Source organism: Dioszegia hungarica (genome assembly GCF_025882075.1).
Source record: "Dioszegia hungarica strain PDD-24b-2 chromosome Unknown MKK02contig_16, whole genome shotgun sequence".
Classification (NCBI taxonomy): Eukaryota; Fungi; Basidiomycota; class Tremellomycetes; order Tremellales; family Bulleribasidiaceae; genus Dioszegia; species Dioszegia hungarica.
This window is the reverse complement of record NW_026515773.1, coordinates 940446-956517: the sequence shown is the minus strand read 5'-3', so window position 1 is coordinate 956517 and position 16072 is coordinate 940446. Positions and strand designations below refer to the sequence as shown.

The 16072-nt window shown below is 57.6% G+C and overlaps 4 protein-coding genes across 4 annotated transcripts; 2 read left to right on the top strand and 2 right to left on the bottom strand.

Annotated features, from left to right (window-relative positions):
* Positions 1-182: 182 nt before the first annotated feature.
* MKK02DRAFT_34617 (putative WD repeat protein) lies at positions 183-3108 on the top strand (the record flags this gene model as incomplete). The annotated part of the gene is made up of 6 exons (XM_053088982.1): positions 183-313; positions 388-482; positions 531-777; positions 831-966; positions 1013-2940; positions 2994-3108. The coding sequence occupies 6 exons, from the start codon at positions 183-185 to the stop codon at positions 3106-3108; spliced, it is 2652 nt and encodes an 883-aa protein (XP_052943567.1).
* A 178-nt stretch (positions 3109-3286) lies between these two features.
* MKK02DRAFT_17893 (adenylate cyclase) lies at positions 3287-10144 on the bottom strand (the record flags this gene model as incomplete). Its single annotated transcript, XM_053085855.1, has 9 exons — positions 3287-3406; positions 3454-3607; positions 3683-3872; positions 3914-5793; positions 5836-7439; positions 7483-7646; positions 7691-7856; positions 7902-9181; positions 9250-10144. The coding sequence occupies 9 exons, from the start codon at positions 10142-10144 to the stop codon at positions 3287-3289; spliced, it is 6453 nt and encodes a 2150-aa protein (XP_052943566.1).
* Positions 10145-11272: 1128 nt separating this feature from the next.
* MKK02DRAFT_28556 (magnesium transporter NIPA-domain-containing protein) lies at positions 11273-13837 on the bottom strand (the record flags this gene model as incomplete). The annotated part of the gene is made up of 13 exons (XM_053087584.1): positions 11273-11839; positions 11889-12022; positions 12078-12475; positions 12519-12588; positions 12644-12675; positions 12722-12743; positions 12792-12823; positions 12879-12893; positions 12943-13235; positions 13289-13391; positions 13438-13483; positions 13534-13634; positions 13710-13837. 13 exons carry the CDS (start codon positions 13835-13837, stop codon positions 11273-11275), a joined length of 1941 nt encoding a protein of 646 aa, XP_052943565.1.
* A 553-nt stretch (positions 13838-14390) lies between these two features.
* On the top strand, positions 14391-16018 carry MKK02DRAFT_17785 (uncharacterized protein; the record flags this gene model as incomplete). Its single annotated transcript, XM_053085841.1, has 3 exons — positions 14391-14852; positions 14906-15359; positions 15435-16018. The coding sequence occupies 3 exons, from the start codon at positions 14391-14393 to the stop codon at positions 16016-16018; spliced, it is 1500 nt and encodes a 499-aa protein (XP_052943564.1).
* Between the last annotated feature and the right edge of the window lie 54 nt (positions 16019-16072).

Below are 16072 nucleotides of genomic sequence, written 5' to 3'. Positions count from 1 at the left end.
GGGCCTGGGCGGGTGGCAAAATCAAAAGAAGAGAGGCGCGTGATCGGCTCACAGGGACACTGTGGGAAAGCTGAAATTTCAATGTGGATCAGGTCCAGGTCCACCTCGCTCAAAGCACTGATCTCTATACTTCCAGCTTCTGCCTATATACATCTAGCTACAGTCAGCCCGGAAGAGCTCAAATGAAGTCCAACTTCGCCTTCCAGAACCTGTGCGGGACGGTTTATCGGCAGGGGAACGTGGTGTTCACTCCGGACGGAAACTCGGTCCTCAGTCCTGTGGGGAATCGGGTATCTGTGTTCGACCTTGTCAAGTGAGCTTCTCCGGCTGGCGACTTCTAGCGTTATGTCTACAGGCCGGAAGGTCCAAGAGCTGACAAAGTCTCAGCAACAAATCTCGCACATTAGCCTTCGAGAACCGAAAGAATATCGCTTGTATCGCTCTTTCACCGGACGGGCAGCTCCTGCTCTCTATCGACCAAGGTCAGTCGACCTCGGCCCGCCTGATTCAGCAAAAGCTGACAGAGGCAGATGGAAGAGCACTCCTCGTCCACTTCCGAAAAGGCACAACCCTCCATCATATCACCTTCAAAGCGCCTGTCTCGCACGCCGCCTTCTCTCCGGATGGGAAATACTTCGCCATCACCCACGGGCAGCAGGTGCAGGTGTGGGAGACGCCCTCGGCGATCGCAAGAGAGTTTGCGCCATTTGTGCTGCATCGGACATATACTGGGCATGCGGGGGATGTGGTCAGCATTTGCTGGAGCAAGACGTCAAGGTCAGCTGGCAGATGAGCCTTATACATGGATAGCCGAAAGCTGACGATAACAGATATTTTATCACCACGTCGAAAGATATGACTGCTCGGCTATATACTCTGCATCCTGTTGAGGGATTCCAGCCGAAGAAGTTTGGTGGACACCGGGATGTGGTCATTGCTGCGTTCTTTTCGGACGACGAGAAGACTGTGAGCTAGCACGTTTGCCGCCAGGGCGCCCCCAGCTGACCCGCAGATATACACTGTCTCTAGAGACGGCGCAGTCTTCACCTGGGCGGCCAAGAAAGCCATCGACGAGGATGACTCGGACGTCGAGATGGACATCCTCGACGCTCCCTCCACTTCCGCTTCTGGTCTCAACAACAGTATCGACCATACCGTTGCGTACACCCGCTGGGGTATCCATGGACGCCACTTCTTCAACCAGCCAGGTACCAAGACCGTCTGCGCTACATTCCATCCACGCACCTCCCTCCTCATCGTCGGCTTCTCCACCGGTGTCTTCGGGCTATGGGAGATGCCGGACTTCACCCCCATCCACACCCTCTCCATCTCCAACGAGAAGATCTCCTCCGTTGCCGTCAACCCCTCGGGCGAGTGGCTGGCTTTCGGCGCGTCCAAGCTCGGGCAGCTTCTCGTATGGGAATGGCAGTCCGAGTCATACGTCCTCAAGCAGCAAGGGCATTACTACGACATGAACACCCTGGCGTACTCGGCGGACGGGCAGAATATTGCAACAGGGGGAGAAGACGGCAAGGTGAAGCTCTGGAATGCCACCTCGGGCTTCTGCTTCGTCACCTTTCCCGAGCACTCGGCGGGGATATCAGCCGTCGAGTTTGCCAAAGGGGGCCAGGTGCTCTTCTCGGCGAGTCTGGACGGAACCGTCCGCGCATTCGATCTCGTGCGGTATCGGAACTTCCGGACATTTACCTCACCCACACCGGTACAATTCAGCTCCCTCGCCGTCGACCCTAGCGGAGACGTCGTTTGCGCCGGCAGTCTGGACACCTTTGAGATCTACATGTGGTCTGTCCAGACCGGTAAACTCCTCGATATCCTGTCTGGTCACACGGCGCCGGTGTCCGGTCTCGCCTTTTCGCCTACGGGGAACCAGCTCGCCTCGTCCTCATGGGACCGCTCGGTACGGCTGTGGTCCGTCTTCGGCAGGTCGCGAGCCACCGATCCGGTCACTGTCTCGTCGGAAGCAACCGCTATTGCTTTCCGGCCGGACGGGAAGGAGGTCTGCGCCTCCACGCTGGATGGCCAGCTCACATTCATCTCCATCCCGGAAGGCGAGATCACCTCGGTCGTCGAGGGCCGGAAAGACATCTCGGGTGGACGGAAGATCGATGATCGGCGGTCAGCGGCCAACAATGCTGCATCGAAATACTTCAACTCCATCACCTATACGGCGGACGGGGCGTGCATCATTGCGGGCGGAAGCAGCAAGTATGTCGTCATCTACGACGTGCGTGAAGGGGTCATGGTGAAGAAGTTCCAGATCTCGGAGAATCTGAGTCTGGACGGGACGCAGGAGCTGCTGGATTCGAGGAAGATGACCTCGGCTGGTCCGATCGACGGAATCGATACCACCGGGGACGCGTCGGATCTGGAGGACAGGCTAGACGTCTCTCTTCCGGGGGCGCAGAGGGGAGATTTGAGCAAGCGGCGGTACAGGCGAGAGGCGCGTACTATGTGCGTGCGCTTCTCGGCAACCGGTCGAAGCTGGGCGGCAGCGAGCACGGAGGGACTTCTCATCTACTCGCTAGATGAGAGCGCCACCTTTGACCCCTTTGACCTCTCCCTTGACCTCACACCCGAGACCATCCTCCAGACGCTAGCGGACGGCGACCACCTCGTTGCGTTCATCATGGCGCTCCGGCTGTCGGAACTTCCTCTTATTCAACGGACCTACGAGTCTACCCCACCTACAGATATCCGCCTGGTCGCGCAGCAATTACCGCAGATCTACGTACCGCAGGTTCTCCGTTTCATTGCGCACCATATCGAGCGGAGCCCGCACGTCGAGTTCGATCTACTCTGGGTCGCGGCGATATTGACGTGCCATGGGCGGTATCTGAGGGAAAGGAGGCAGGAGATGGGTGCGGCGTTTAGGGGGTTGATGAAGGGCTTGATGGGCTTTGAGAGCAGTGTCACCAAATTGTAAGTTTCCTCGGATCCCTCTCTTGATGGAAATCGGCAGCTGATGTGAATAGGACGGAAGAGAATAACTTCTCACTTGACTACATATTGGCGCAGGCGGAGTTGGCCAAGAAGCTGAATGGTGTCAATGGGGATGAGATGAACGGCGGGATGGAGATCTCGATTTGAGAGCTTGTATAGTGAACGTCATCTGTAGCTATCATCCAATGCATTGATCTATCCGTAGGCACTCAACAAATACAAGATCCTATATACTGGTACTCAACAACCGGAAAATGAGCCTGATATCGTTATATTATAGCTTGACACTCTGCACCTTTCCATGGTTTCCGCCACCTCATCTCTCCTATGTTCCCCGCATCCCGCTCATCATCGCCAGGGCCTGTATGAGGCGTTGCTTGTCTATAGTCGAAGAGCCTTCCAGTGCCTCGAGGATAGCGGAGAACCCTCCGAGCTGTTTCAAGAACTGGGCAAGTCAGCTCATGACCTTGACTTGCGAAATGACAAACTCACCAAGCTAGATATGCTATTCTCCATCCTTGTCGTCAAGCTCTCAATGATCAACCCCAACTCCTCATCCGTCATATCATCCCGCACAGCCGGCCCCAGATATGCCGGCGGATTCTGCCTGGCGAGTGCCATACCAAACACGCTGCTGACTTCCTGACTAGGCGAGCCGAGCAACAATGGTGAATTGAGCGGCTGGATCGGTCTGGCCGCCTCGATCATACTCGCTGCCGACGGCGACGTAAGAACCTCGAGGCGAAGGCAGACCGAAATGAGCTGGCGAACTTGGTCCACGTCGATCTGATTGGGTTCGCGGATCATGAGAGGGAGCGCCTTGGCTTCGACTGCCTTGTTGATGTTGGACGAGATTTCGAAGCGACCCGCGAGGAGCTTGGGGTACAAGAGATGCAACTTTTCAGGTACTGCTCATCAGCGCCACCACTCGCAGCAAGACATGTAGAATCACCTTCGAGACCCTTCAACTTTCGCTCTCCCATATCCTTCACCTCCAGCCCGATCCGTCTCAGCTCCTGCACCTCCCTCTTCATCTCTGGCGGGAGATCGCTCAAACCCTCTTCATCCATCCCGTCGAGATACTCCCTAATCGCCGTGATCTCCCCAATGACATCTTGACTCGCCATCAATTGCCCTCCGTCCGCCGAGGCATTGATCCTCGCCGCTCGATTCACCATTGGCCCGTAGTAGTCCATCCTCCTGGTGATAGGATCTCGCTCGCACGCCGGTGCGCCCCAGTGCACGCCCATCCTGACACGCAGACCCCGCTGCACGATGTTGCCCTCGGAGTCAAGGACGACCTTCCCGTCGTGCGCATCCAGCAGCTCCCGTGGCCATTCTTGCTGGAGCAAGAGGATCTGGCAATTGAAGCACCAGAGCAGAGCGGACAGGACGTTTTGGAAGGAGACCATAAACGAGTCGCCTTCCGTCTTGACCTCGTATCCGCCATCGAGCCGAAGTTGCCGACGGAAAAGATTGTGGTGGATCTTGATACTGCTCGGCATCCCGGGGTTGGTATCCCAGAGATGCGTCGAGTTGACGATATCCGTGAAGACGATAGCGATCTGGCCTTGAGGTGGCTCAATCTCCTGCTGTAGCCGATTGAGTGTCCGGTCCCCGACCTCCTCGTATCGCCTCCGCATATTCCGCCGCACACCCATAATTTGATCTCCTTCCTGATCGATCGGACCGCCCGCGCTCGTCAACGCACGAGACCGGTGATGCCGCGCAAAGAAGAGGTCCGAGACATTGATGACCATGACCATGACGCTCCCGTCCGCGCCGTACGAGATGGCAAAGTCTCGAAGCTTCTGAGCGGCCATCATAGGGTCGTCCCGTTCCGTCCGCGCGATATCGACCGCGGTCTGGTAAGAACAGCAGTTCCAGAGCGACCGGTTTCCGATGATGAGGAATTCGTCCGATTCCGCGAGGTGACGAACCGCCACGTCCGCCGAGGCATTGACAGCTGGGAACTGATGCCAGTACCCAAATGCCCGCGAGACATCCAGCTCCTTGTCCTCGTTGATCAGCCCCTTTGGACTGACCCACGCCTCGGCTCGCCGGATCCGAGCCGTCTCCTCCCGCTCCGTTGGGTCATGCAGCTTGGTCAAAAGCTCCGCCTCTCCCTTTCGCGAGATGACCACGAGGTTGGCGCCGACGTTCCCGATATACAGCGTCTTCCCTTTGAGGTAGATGACAGCCGCGGACGATCCGGTGCGCAGAGGCGAGTTTTGCGCGGGCTGCCAGTTCTTGAACATGCTGTCCGGCCCCGCCGACCCGTTGACTGAGCGCTTCCGATGAAGCTGCTCGTTCATAAAGAACTCGAACGTCTTTCGGTTGGACAGCAAGAAACTGCGCCGAAGGGCCTCAACAGGCGTTTCGTCCGGTCCGAGAATTTCCAGCTGGTTGACAAGCGCATCCGCGAAGGTTTCCTGGAGGAACTTGGCGATCCGGCCGCAGGGATTGATTGGCTGAGACCGGCCAAACATCCCAAAGAGGCACTCGTCGTCCCGACCCCGGAAGTTTGGGTTGACCATGTCGAACAGTGCGAGATGGTCATTCGTACCGAGGATGTCCGAGATACCGTACCGCATCTCGTTGACCTCGGCGAAACTGGTCCGGACCCGCTTGGATTCAGTCTCGTCCGGAAGCGCCGAGATACGGAGGGTGACGTCCATGAGACCGAGGACGCGGAGATGAGTGAGTGCGGTAAAGTCCGAGAGCTCTTTGCGGAGCGCAGGGGTATGAGACATCTCCTGCGCGCTTGTTGGCTTGATCTCGAGCCGCTTGTTCCCGGAAAGATTGAGGTATCGCAAAGCGGTATTCCAATTCCTGCTCATCAGCTGGTTCCTGAGGAAAATCTGAGCAACTCACCAGTTCCAGTCATAGGGCCAATTCGCAATGTTGTACTTCAACACATTGCTCCCCACATCCAGATGCTGCAGTGTCTTGATCGCCCCCAATTCCGACGGCAACGTCTGCAGCTTGTTGCCGTTGAGATGCAGGATCGTCAACCGCTGCAGCTTCTCCAGATCCTCGCTCGGCAGACTGGTCAACTTGTTTCCCGACAAGTAGAGCGCCTCGAGCCGATTGACACTCGCCAATGTCCCCGGCGGAATCTCGTAAATGTCATTGAAGGAAAGGTTGAGAACCTGGAGATTGGGCATCTCGGCGATCTGGTGGAAAACATCGTCGTTCAGGCGATTGTCGGCGAGGAAGAGTTTGAGCAGGGATTGACCGGCGGGCGGAAGGGGCATGACGATTTTGGCGCCCGGTTCCGAGATGATGGACATCTTTCGCGCGGCCACCTCGGCCGCTTCCGGTCCCATCATCCCCACCAGATCCTCCGGCGGCTCTTCAAACTGCTGCAGCAGATTTGAAGACGCATTGAGCTTCTCGAGCGATCCGCACCCCCAGATATCAGATGGGAGGCTCCGCAGGTTGTTGTTGTGCACGTTGAGCACCCGCAGCTTTTGCATCTTGCCGAAACCCACCGGGAGATCATTCAGCATATTGTCGGTACAGCTGAAAATCTCCAGGTTGGTCAGGCGATCGAGAGTCGCCGGGAGCCGCGTGAACTGGTTGAAGTTCAAGTTGAGATCGACGAGGTTTGTCAGGCCCGAGAACGCCTCGTCCGCCAGCGTGGAGATTTTGGCATGGGAGAGGTTGAGGTTGGTCAGGCTGTACGTGACGGCCGTGGCGCCGACGATAGGGGCGAGCGTGAACCGAGTGATGGAGTTGTGGGGAACCGAGAAGGTCTTGACCTTTGCCCCGAGTTGCGCGTCCAGCGTGACGATATTGTTCCAGTCCGCCTGCAGCCGAGTGAGGTTGGGCAGGGCGTAGACCGCCGTCAAGTCTGTCAATCGGTTCCGCCGTACGTCGAGATCCCGGAGGTTCGCCAAAGTGGAGAATGACTCGGGGAATTGGGAGAGCTCGTTACCGAAGACCGCCAGCTTCTCCAGCGACTGAAGGTTGGACATTTCCGACGGGAGCTCCGTAATGTTGTTGAAGGACACGTCGAGATCGACGAGCGTGTCCATCCCGCAAACGACCGCCGGGAACGTGACGAATTTGTTGTTGGAGATGTTGAGGTACTTGAGCGCCTTCATCTGCGCAAAGTACGTCGGGATCGAGGTGAGGATATTGTTTTGCACCTTGAGCGATAGGAGGGTACCGATCTCGTGCAAATTGACACTCTCGAGATCGGCGATCCTGTTACTCGAGACGTCCAGCCGGGAGAGACTGGTGCTGGCCCGAATGGATGCGGGAATACGCTTGAGAGCATTATTGGTCATCCGCAATTCCTTGAGCGCCGTGCAGGCCTGAATGAAGTCGAGCGGGATGTCGGTCATGGGGTTCCGCGAGAGGTTGAGGATAATGATATTGTGGGCGTGGAGGTGGAGGAAGATGGGGATGGTCTGGAGGTCACGGCCGCCGATATCGATGAACTCGAACGAGTCGTACTGGTTCTCCTCGTCCTGATGATCAGCTCCTGTCCATATCTTGAATTCTGAGACTTACCGGGTCCATGACTGGTAAGACTGGCGTTTGGAAGATGAACTTGCACAGAATCATCAAGTCGTCCTTGCCCAATTCCTCCGGCCGCTCCGCATCGGTATACCCAGCCTGTCGAAGTCGTAGGTCTTGGATGACCAACGGTTTCTCCAGTGGTGACAGCATACGATCTAGCTCATGAGCTTTGCTTCCTACAGAAGCTCGACAAACATACCTTGTCCCCTTTCTCGCACAAACAGCTTCATACTCGTCGTCACCTTCTTTCCCGCCGGCGCATCATTAGCACCCGATAGGGTATTGATGATATCCGCAGTAGGTGTTTGTAGGGGGAACGACATGACCGCGAAGGTCCCGTCCGCGCGGTAGATCCGGACCCAATGCTAAGTTATTAGCGCCGTCTCCAGCATTGACGTCAGTGGACTTACTGGTACATTGCTAGCAGCTATACTGCCACTTGTCCCAGGTCGACCCCTGTCGACCTTGTTGGTCGTACTGGGTCTGCCTGTACCCGTTCTTGGTCTTCCCCTATTTGATCCGGTCTGGCCCGACGTTCTGCCAAGCGAACCATGCCCGAACGGCGGAGGCTTGCGCGAGATAGTTTGGATGTCCTCCGCCGTTTCATCCCCTGATCCGCCCACCCCATCGGCCATGTCCCACTCGTCCTCGTCGCCGTGGGATGAGCCAGACTCTTCTTTCTGCTCTTCCTCCTCTTCCTCCTCGTCCGCTTCAACACCCCATGACTCTGGAGCTGCCCAAGCCGCGGCATCCGCACCAGCTCCAGCAGGCGCCGATGCGTCCGCAGCTATGGGTGCAGCAGGGAATGTGCCGTCAAATATAGCTTGGGGAGTGGTGAAGGTGGACCCGGCGTGGGTCGAGGCAGGCGAAGAGCCATCCGCCGTGCGCGGTCGACCCGAGGCACCGAGGAACGGATCGTTGAAGACCGTCTGAGTCGCCGGACCCGCTGCCGCCCAGGCGGGCGCAAGGGGCTGGAGACCCATTTCCGGTAAGTCCGACGATCCGTCCGAGTCGAATGACCCGATTTTGACATTCCGGAGCTGACTTGGCCGACGAGGCTGGTTGTGCATTGATATCATCGGATGGATACCCTTCGGCGACAGGTTCTGCGGAGACGGGGGCGTCCCCAGCCGAAAGTCAATGGAGCCGGTGGGCGAGCCGGAGAATGGGTTGGTCCGCATGAACTGCTGCCCATTCCTCTCCGCCTCGCCGACGACCTGTCTGCCTGGCGCAACAGCACCCGCGCTGCCCGACGAGCCGCCGCTCGAATCGGTTCCCGCCGTAGTCGCAAAGCTATCGCTTGTCGGTGCGCTCTGCAACCCCAACGAGCTGAAGTAGGTGCTGTTTTGGGTGCTTGATATGGATGATGCAGCACCTTGCTGAGCCTGGGGAATGCTCCGGCTCGTATCGACGATGCCAGACATATCCTCCAGGTTCATATCGAGGTATAAGCCTGTGTCCATCCGCGCCTCGTCCGCCCGCGCCTCGGGGATAGTCCCAAAGTCCATTCCCTTGCGCTCGTCCGTAGGCGAGGCCATATCTTCCATGAAGTAGGACTGCTGTCTCGAACGGAGGTCCATGGGGGACACTGGCGACATGTCGGGATGAGACCGCTTGTACGCTAAGGAGGAGGTCGATCCCCTAGACGAGGTAGAGCCGCGTTGCGAGCCATCTGACGGTCCAAAGTCGGCTAGCAAGTCAGCTGCGCGCCTCCTTCAGCAGTACACGGCTGGAACTGACCGATGTTTGTAGGCACACCAGTAGGCTTGCGCTTGAGAAAGCCCCCAAACAATCCCTTGCGCTGCTTCCCACTGTCGGCGCTTCCTGTGCTCCCAAAGTCCGAAGCCTTGCTGCCCAATCGCAGTTTGCTCCCAGCAACGCTCCCTCTGCCTCCGCCAGGCGCCACAAACTGATCTCCGAAGGGTTGAGGCATCTTTTTCAGTGATGCCGGTTGCTGGCCGCCCGGGAGGGTCTGTACCGAGTCTGTCGAGCCGTGACGCGCATGCTGGTCATTTATAGACGATGCCGACGAGTCTGGGGGAGGTACCGGGAAGATCTCGGGATGACTACCCGACCGCGACGTCGAAGAGGAAGCCGCCCCGTCCGCCAGATTCTGCTCCGTCCCGTTCCGTCTGACCTGGGGCAGCGACGCCTGCGAGCCGTACTGCGAAGCCGCAAAGTCTCCGGGTGTATGTGTACCGCTCCGATCCGCCGAGCTCGAGCGCGACTCGTTTGCCTTGTCCTCCGCCAGCCACGGGGCGATATTCGGAGCGGGGCCCGAAGCACTATCGTGCCGTCCGTCCTGCCTCGGCTGAGAGAAATCAAGGATGCCATCCATTTCGCCGATCCCGACCGAGTGCTCCCCAAACCCAAAGCCTGGTCCGCCAATACCGCCCGCAAACGATCCCAGCACGACGCCGGGGTACTGCTCGCTCGTCGCCTTCTGTCGATCAGGATGGTCGAGGATGAAGGGAGGTTTCTCGCCGAAGCGCTTGGCGAAGACGCGAGCCTTGTCCTGCTCCACCCTAGAGCGCCGCCGGGGATCCTGCTCCACATCCGCTTCGCCGCCATCTGCAGCAAAGGAGCTGCTCCCTCCACTCCCGCTCCGAGCTAGCCCATCGTACAGCCTCCGAGCAGACTCATCTGGCGTCATACCGCTATGACGACTCCGAGGACTCGCGGGAGATTGAGACCGAGGACTCCGGTTGCCATCGTACCGATGACCAGCATTGTCCTCCGGGCTGCTCCCCTTGTATCCTCCCTGGCTACTCTGGCCGACCTTGTACGTGTACTCCGACCTGCTATCGTCGGACATCTCTCGATTAGGGTTCCCGCCCATCGAAACGGGACTTGCGCTGGGCTGGCGCACGTCCGCGTGCGGTGGACCGAGGTACGTCTCGAAATGGTGGTGCTTGGCGTGGGGTGTGGCGAATTGGGGGAGGGCTGGGGGTAAGGCGATAGAGGTAGGCTTTGTGCGGGACCGCGACGAGCTGGATTGCATGCCGCCGGAGCCTGAGGCGGAGGGCGGCAAGTGCGGAATGGGGTTGTCGTCAGGATGGACCTGACCGTGGGACGTTCCGGGCTGGGCGGAATGCTGTCCTGCGCGCGCGCCATCCGATTTCGAGCCATCCTCATGAGGCCGTCGGAGGAAGTTGGGGACGTGGTGCATGCGCGACATGGCAGGCGTAGGTGCAGGGCGATGCCGGCGATGTCGTCAAGGTAGTGTAGCCGTCGATGCGCCTGCTTCTATGCGAGCGCGCAAAGGACGCGGCAGGTCCGCCTAAACAAAGCAGCTGGACGAAGCGTTCTGGCTGTCAGCAAGCTGCTGCACCGCACCGAAAGGACCTTCGATCTACCTGGCCGATCCGTGAGCAGCAGCAGTCGCTCCCTCTCTGAGCTCCTTGACTTGTATTCGCTGCTAGTTACCAGCCCTCTTGTGGGATGTATTTTAGTGTGCTTGACTGAGCGAGCTGGATCTCTGGCTCGGAAGTCGCACCAAACTCTAAACGTCGCGATCGGGCAAGATTACGGCAGTGTATCTATAACCCCCACTTATCCCCACCATGGACGCCACGTCGATCTCCCGGTATGCCATGGAGATCGCCCTCTCGTCATGCGAGGGGCATGCGAGGCAGCGAGGGGCTGAGGCGCTGAGGTGAGAGCAGAGCAAAGACAGTTCTATACGCGTGCAGTACCGTAGATACTCCTGAGATCGACACTAGCCAGATGGATAACTACAACCTACACTCCCTCCTGCCCCGCTTCCCCTGATCCCGGACCCCTACAGCCTCTGCGTATATCTGACCGGACTGTTCTCTGGCGAACTCTCCCCATCTCCCCCTCGTCCCGGTGGACTCCGATACAAATCTTCGCTTGGCCGTCCATCAAATAGCCTATCTCTTTCCTCCCCCTCATCGTCGTGCTTCTTTGCTTTGGGGTACTCGTGCAGGTCCGAGCGGGATCCCTTTGGTGATGGCCCGTTACTGCCACCGCCCAGATGAAACAGTGACGCCAGACCGCGCGGGCGCCGCGGCTCGTCTGCGTCTGTGTCTGGTAGGGGCCGGTGCTGATGTTGAGACGATGCCGGTGTGAGGGTCTGATACGGATCAGGGTAGTCCCATGGGGATGTTTCCGCAGCGGCGAGGTATTGCGCCTGAGGCTGAGCAGGGCTCGTCAGTGCCCGAGGACGGTTGAGATCATTGGGCGAGTCGGCCTCCTCGTCCATCGATTCCAGGATTGGGGGATCGGTATGAGTCCGCCGATGAGGCGGAGGGTGGGGCTGATGGGTGGAGATGGCAAAGTGGGGTCGATTTGGGTCGTACTGGTGCACCACGTCTTCTTCCTCAAACTGACACGTCAGCGTCAATGTCCAACCAACCGTAGAAGTCCTGGCTGACCTTGAGATGTGACTTGGACCGCGGAGGAGGGAACTCATGACTATGGCCCTGACTAGCCAAGCTGGGTGAAGACAGCGGTGATCGATGCTGCGCTATCTTGTCCATCGCATCATGCGGCAACGGCGTATCAGAAACTGCACGTTAGCCTTGCAGTACTCTCCCAACTTCGCCAAGCCCGAAATAACTCACGCTGGTATCTCCGCAGGTTCTCCATCCCGTGCGTACTGAGATTACTATCGCTCGGACTGATCTCATACCACCTCTTCCCACCGCTCAATCCCGCCTGACTCAGACTCATCCGCCTCGACACACTCCGAGCCCGGATGATACTTCCCACGGCGCCGAAGCCTCCACGAAGGGCGTCCATACCCGGGTCCTCGAAATGTGTGACTTCCTCCTTCTCGCTTTGCGCCTCAACGGGCTCGCGCGCGGCTTGCATGAGAATGGTGGTGCGCCGGCCGAGACCCTTGAACTTGGTCGGGTCGACTTTGGACATCTGGAGGAGGGTGATACCGAGGCAGATGGTGATGAAGCCGAGGACCATGGTGATGAGGGAGACGGCCGAGGCTTTGAGGCCTTGATAAAGACTGCTGGTCAGTAGAGGTCAAGCTCAGATGTATTGAAGCTTACATGAAGGAGGTGATCATGACTGCGGTGGTGAAGGTGCAGAAGTAGACTGGGACGACCATCGACGTGTTGACTGGGGTTTCAGCGCCGTTTCCTGCGCAAGGGGCATGATGATAGCTGAGACTCACATAGCTCGAGGGCCTTGTTGAGGTAGTTGATCCTGCCGAGTCAGCGAGATTGCGGCTTCCGTCTACTTGTCAACTCACTCGACCAGCAGAGTGACAACCACTGAAGACGTCAGCTCATGACCCACACATCGTGTCAGAACAAGCTTACCGAACACAAACAAGAACCAGAAGAACCAGTTTCTACGCCATCAGCACTGCACAATCTTCACCCGGTCCCCCCAGCTATCCTACTCACTTGACCTGATTATTCCTATCTTCGTCAGCCTTCACACCACCTTCTTCTGAAATCCAAGACTCACCCTCCGATACTCGTAACGATACTCGCCCCTAGTCCCTGCGTACAGCTCACGCTGACGCCCCCAATCAACGAGCAGATCGTCACATACACCATCATGTGCGTTTTGCCCCACTTCTTGGCGCCCCAAAAGGCGAGCACGAGACTGACGATGATGCACAGCGAGCCCCATACGAGGAAGCCCGGATGGAGGAAGAGGTGCTTGAACCCTTCGATGGTGGTTACGCTTTGTTGTTCGGGGGCGTTGAGGGCGAGGATGGTGGCTCCGATTATACAGAGGATGCAGCCTATCCAGCCCTGGCGGTTAGCGAGCGGCCTGGATGGATATGAACCGAGGAAAAGGAGCTTACGAAAAGGGTCAAGCTCTCTTTCAGGAAGAAGTGCGAGAGGATGGCGGATATGACGACGGATAAGGCGCCCATAGGCGTTACGAGGATAGCTTCGGTGAAAGCGCTACGAGTCAACTCTGCGTCCCGACTCCGACAAGCAGTGAGCTTACTAGGCCACAAAATTGAGAACTTCCCCAACGATCATCATTATCATTCCTGTGATCATCAGCTCTTCACCCTGCCCTTTCGACATGGCCAGAACGTACCAGTCCACCAGATCCAGTTCTTCAAATACGCATGCCCCTCCCCTGCTACATTCCCCGACTTGGTCGTAGCGTTCAACAGACCCTTCTTCTTGATTACAAAACTATCTTATCAGCTTCCTTTCTCGCCTTTTTCATCATAAGCAGCCTGTAACAGACAATAAGGAGACTCTACTCACCTCGATCCAATGAACACCCCACTGCCTATAGCCAGGCAAATACCCACGATCTTGAACGTAGGATTCGCCTTATCGCCTACTAATGACGCAGCCGAGGCCGACGCCGAAGCAGACGCTGATTCCGCCATCGTGTCGAGCGAAGAGCGGTTGCGGGAGAAGAGCGACGACCGAAGGTGCTGATGTTGCAAAGATCGCGTCAAGCTGTTCTCGCTTGCTTTTGTTTTGGTTGTCGACCTCCTTTTCCGCCCCTAGTGTTGAGTGTGTGTGCAAAGCCCAGATCTATACGCTATACAGCGCAGAACGCAGCAATGCGGTCCCTGTCGAGCTTCCGCAGCACCGGTCGAGAGGACGAAGCGGAAAGATCACCGCTTTGACCGCGCGACTTCACAGCTGTGTCACTCTTTCTTTCGCCGCGAGGGTTTCGACTTTTCTTCCCTGTCGAACGAGCGGAGATGGCAGCTGTCTAGAAGGTGTACCAGTGGCAAGGTGAGGTATGAAAGCATCAACCCATTCCACCACTTCTCTCTGTCTATCGAAAAGGGGGATCTCGCTGGTGCATGGGGCTCTGGGCGGTGATCAACGCGTTACGACATCTCTATTTTGGCGCCAGCCAGGCACGGTCCAGGTCCTCTTACTCGTACGCTCTGCTTCACCATCACTTGGGCTTGAGCTTGACTGCCAATGCCAGATGCCTTGCCCACTATACCTCCCTCCACCATAGCTCAACTCACATTACGGTCGTACGCGGCTTTACCCAAAAACCTCAAGCCCACGGTCCGTTCTAACGGTATACCCGAATGGACCATCCTCGCGTCTATCGTCCTCTCCCTTCCTATCCTCCCGGTTCCTGCCGCCGTCTCTACGCTTACGCCTCAACATGACCTCCGCCTGATCTCGCTCGGATCAGGCGTCAAATGCCTCCCGACGAACAGACTCCCGCCGTGTGGCGATACCTTACATGACTCGCATGCCGAGGTATTGGCCAAAAGGGGGTTGGGGCGATATCTCGCCGAAGAGGCTATTGCGCTAAGTAAAGGCGGAGGCAGCGAAGTATTAGAGGCTGTAGAAGAGCATCGGGAAAATGCGTTCCGGTTCAGGATGCGCAAGGGGGTAGGGGTGCACCTATACGTCTCGGCTTTACCTGTATGTTCGTCCTCAATACGCCGAAACAGGATGAGAAGAGGCTGAGGAAGCAGTGCGGAAACGCCTCTACGCTATACACAGCCGCTCACCAGCCCAAAGCCATGGCTGTGTTGAAAGAATCTACTTCATCTTCCCGTCCTCCAGCCGAGATCGAGGGCCCGCCAGCAAGCGCAACATCTCGCGGTCGAAACGGCTACACCAACACCTCCTCCCTCCGAACCAAACCCGGCCGTCCCGATTCTTTCCCTTCAATCAGCATGTCCTGCTCTGACAAGATCGCAAGCTGGAACGTCCTGGGTCTGCAGGGCGGGCTGTTAGGCAGATGGATCGAGCCGGTATATCTCGACAGTGTGGTCATTGGGGGCGTGGGGGATGCTCCGGCCGGACAGGGAGAATTTGAAGGAGGGGATGTGGTAGGCTGGAAGAGCGCGGATGGGGAAACCTGGGAGGAGGCTATCAAGGCTGAGGTCGAAGAGGCTTTGTATGGCCGCTTGGAGACCCTAGAACGTAAGTGATATCTCTCAACTATAATTCTCCCTTCTTGTCAGCATAGTACTTGGAGAACCGAGACTGATCAGACAGCCCACTTGCACGCGCCGTTCCGTCTCGCCCGACCTGCAATCCACCTCACTCCCCTCCTGTTCCCATTCGACAAGCCCACCATCTCCTCCCTCCATCCCGGATCCGAGCCCTCCCCCCAGCCCACTTCTGTCCTACACTACCTCTCCCCACAGGGATACACCACCGAACACCTCTTCAACGGGTGTGATCGGCGCGTATCGTGGAAGCCGCCGGGTCTGGTCCCGATTGAAGAAAGGCGGCGGAGTGGGGTGTGTAAGTTGGAGATGATGCGCGCCGGGGCCAGATTGGAAGACTGCATGTCTGGCGGAACAACGGTGGAGGTAGACGGAGAGAGGAGGAAGGCGAGGGGGTCGTACTATGATAAAAAGCAGGGGACAGCATACCAGTCGGTCAAGGCGCTCTTGAGGGGAGTGGCAGGGCCGCCGAGGTTGATACCCGGCTTTGAAAAGTGCGGACCATTGTCATCAACTGAGGCTCCGCAGCTCGAGGAGATAGGAGGCGAAGTCAAACCGCCTTTTACGGGCTGGATCGTGAGCGGTGCCAAGTGGGAGTCGTTCGACGAGGAAGGTGAAATAAAAACATAGACCCCATAAATATGAGCTACAACATGCATGAGTACAGATCATGACTCGCGATAA